We start from the raw sequence: 2,193 nt of genomic DNA on the forward strand, positions 1-2,193 counted from the left end.
TCTCTCACAACAACAACGGAGCGGTGGCAGGCTTCCTGCGCACTGTACGGGCAGCGCGGATCTGACGCGCTGCTGTTATTTTACCAAAAAAAACAACCAAAACATGTTGCTTATGACCTCCTTCATTCACTGATGCGCTTCCATTGGACTGCTTTTTTGTTTCTGGGGTTTTTTCTTCATTGTTAGATATGTACCTTTTTTTGTTTGATTCATATTTTGGTATATATTCTTGTAAATATACATCACATGAATCCTTATCTTGTTTATATTTTGCTAGTATCCTATATGTGCTTGTATCTATTTTTTTTTCAATCTGGTAGTTATCAAACTCTGACATCTTAAATATACTCTAAAAAAAACAAAGTAAACATTTGTTATTTAATAAATGAAATATTTTATGCTAAAAAAGCTTATTGACAAAAATAAAACACTAAAAATGGTAATAACCAAAATATTTTCAAATAATATTTTCATACTATGTCATTTTCAGAATGGTATGTCCAGGATAAAAGTATAAACGCATAAATTTTAATATGTAAAAGTATCATCATTTTTTTTTCCATAATATAAAATTTTAATACTATAACTTATTCAAGAAAAAATAAATAAACAATAGTATAATATTCTTTTAATGTTAAAAAATAATTAATTATATATTTAGTATTTTTTTCATTTTTCTTTTATGTATTTATGATGCGATAAAAAAAAAGTACATATAATATCATTAACAGTAGACACAAAGAAAAATATCTTTAATTATATATAATAAAATATTTATCTTTATTTTAATTTTAAAAAATTATTTTTTATTAAAAAAAATAATTTGAATACATTTATAAATATTCAAAAAATATAGTTTAATTATTTAATGTGGAACAATAATTAAATATTTTTTTATTCATCACCTATAAATATGTTAAAAAAAAAATAAGTTTACTGAATATTTCTAAACATATATTTCATGTAGTAGCATATAGAATGTAGAGAATATAGGTAATGAATTTTCCCTGTATTTAGATAATAACCAAATTTAGCAATATTTTTATTTTAATAATTCTAATTTTATAAACCATTTGTTTTCAAAAATTGGAAATTAATATTATATAATATAAATTATTATAATATTCTAATAATAATAAAGTTAAATAAAGCATAGTTACTACAACATTTTGTATTATATTAATTGCGGCGCTTTAATTATTCAATTATCTATAATATATTTAGAAAAACATAATTTACTAGATATTACAAAATATATAATTTAATATATATTTAAAAATTCAATAAATGAGAATTTTTTATTTTTGTATAATAATTTTTGTAAATTACGATTTTAAATTAAGCTTAATTCATATTACTTGTAAATGAATTGTTTTAAAATTCTACTATATAATTTATTATTTATTACGTTTTCTAAATAAATAAATAAATATATATATATATATATATATAAACTTAGAAGAAATTTTAATATTATATAATAAAATAAAAGTAATAATATATATTAATACTTTCATAACTGCATAATTATTAGGATATCATTGTTTCAATAATATATTTTTTTATGCAATAAACAATAAAAACACATATATTTTTTTCTTAATATTTTATTACATTAAGCACATATAAGTAAAAACTATAAAATAGAATTAATTGAGGAACTACGTAATAGTAATAATAAAATATTAAAAGTATGTATAAACTTATGTATTACAACAACATTGTCATAAACCATATTAATAATAACACTCATTGCATTTTATAGTAAAAACAAAATTACACTAATTTGTGTTGAACAGTTCTTAGAAATAACTTGAATACTATCCCGCGCATCTAAACCAAAAATATATTTGTATATATGAATTGTATATAAGAAAACAGTTTGTGTTTTTTGTTTTATTTTATTTCATTTACAAAATGAGAATTTTAATATATGTGAGTTCTTATCAGTGAATAGAAACTATATGTATCATTTTGCATTCTTGAAATAATATTAAATCTTTACTTATATATTTATAAAAGACTATGAATATAGTACGAATATATAAATAAATACCTACATACGATGAAATTCTTGTACAAAATATATATTTATTTCGATTACTATTGATGATAATTTAGATTTTTACAGATACATATATTGTATTTTTATCATTGTACAATTATTAGAAATCAAACCCCCCCCCAAAAAAA

General features: G+C 19.5%; 1 protein-coding gene across 1 annotated transcript; it reads right to left on the minus strand.

Moving 5' to 3' along the window:
* Positions 1 to 4: 4 nt before the first annotated feature.
* MKS88_003486 (uncharacterized protein) lies at positions 5 to 563 on the minus strand (the record flags this gene model as incomplete). The annotated part of the gene is made up of 2 exons (XM_067216581.1): positions 5 to 349; positions 477 to 563. 2 exons carry the CDS (start codon positions 561 to 563, stop codon positions 5 to 7), a joined length of 432 nt encoding a protein of 143 aa, XP_067072301.1.
* Between the last annotated feature and the right edge of the window lie 1,630 nt (positions 564 to 2,193).

The sequence above is a fragment of the Plasmodium brasilianum genome, chromosome 11, assembly GCF_023973825.1.
Source record: "Plasmodium brasilianum strain Bolivian I chromosome 11, whole genome shotgun sequence".
Lineage (NCBI taxonomy): Eukaryota > Apicomplexa > Aconoidasida > Haemosporida > Plasmodiidae > Plasmodium > Plasmodium brasilianum.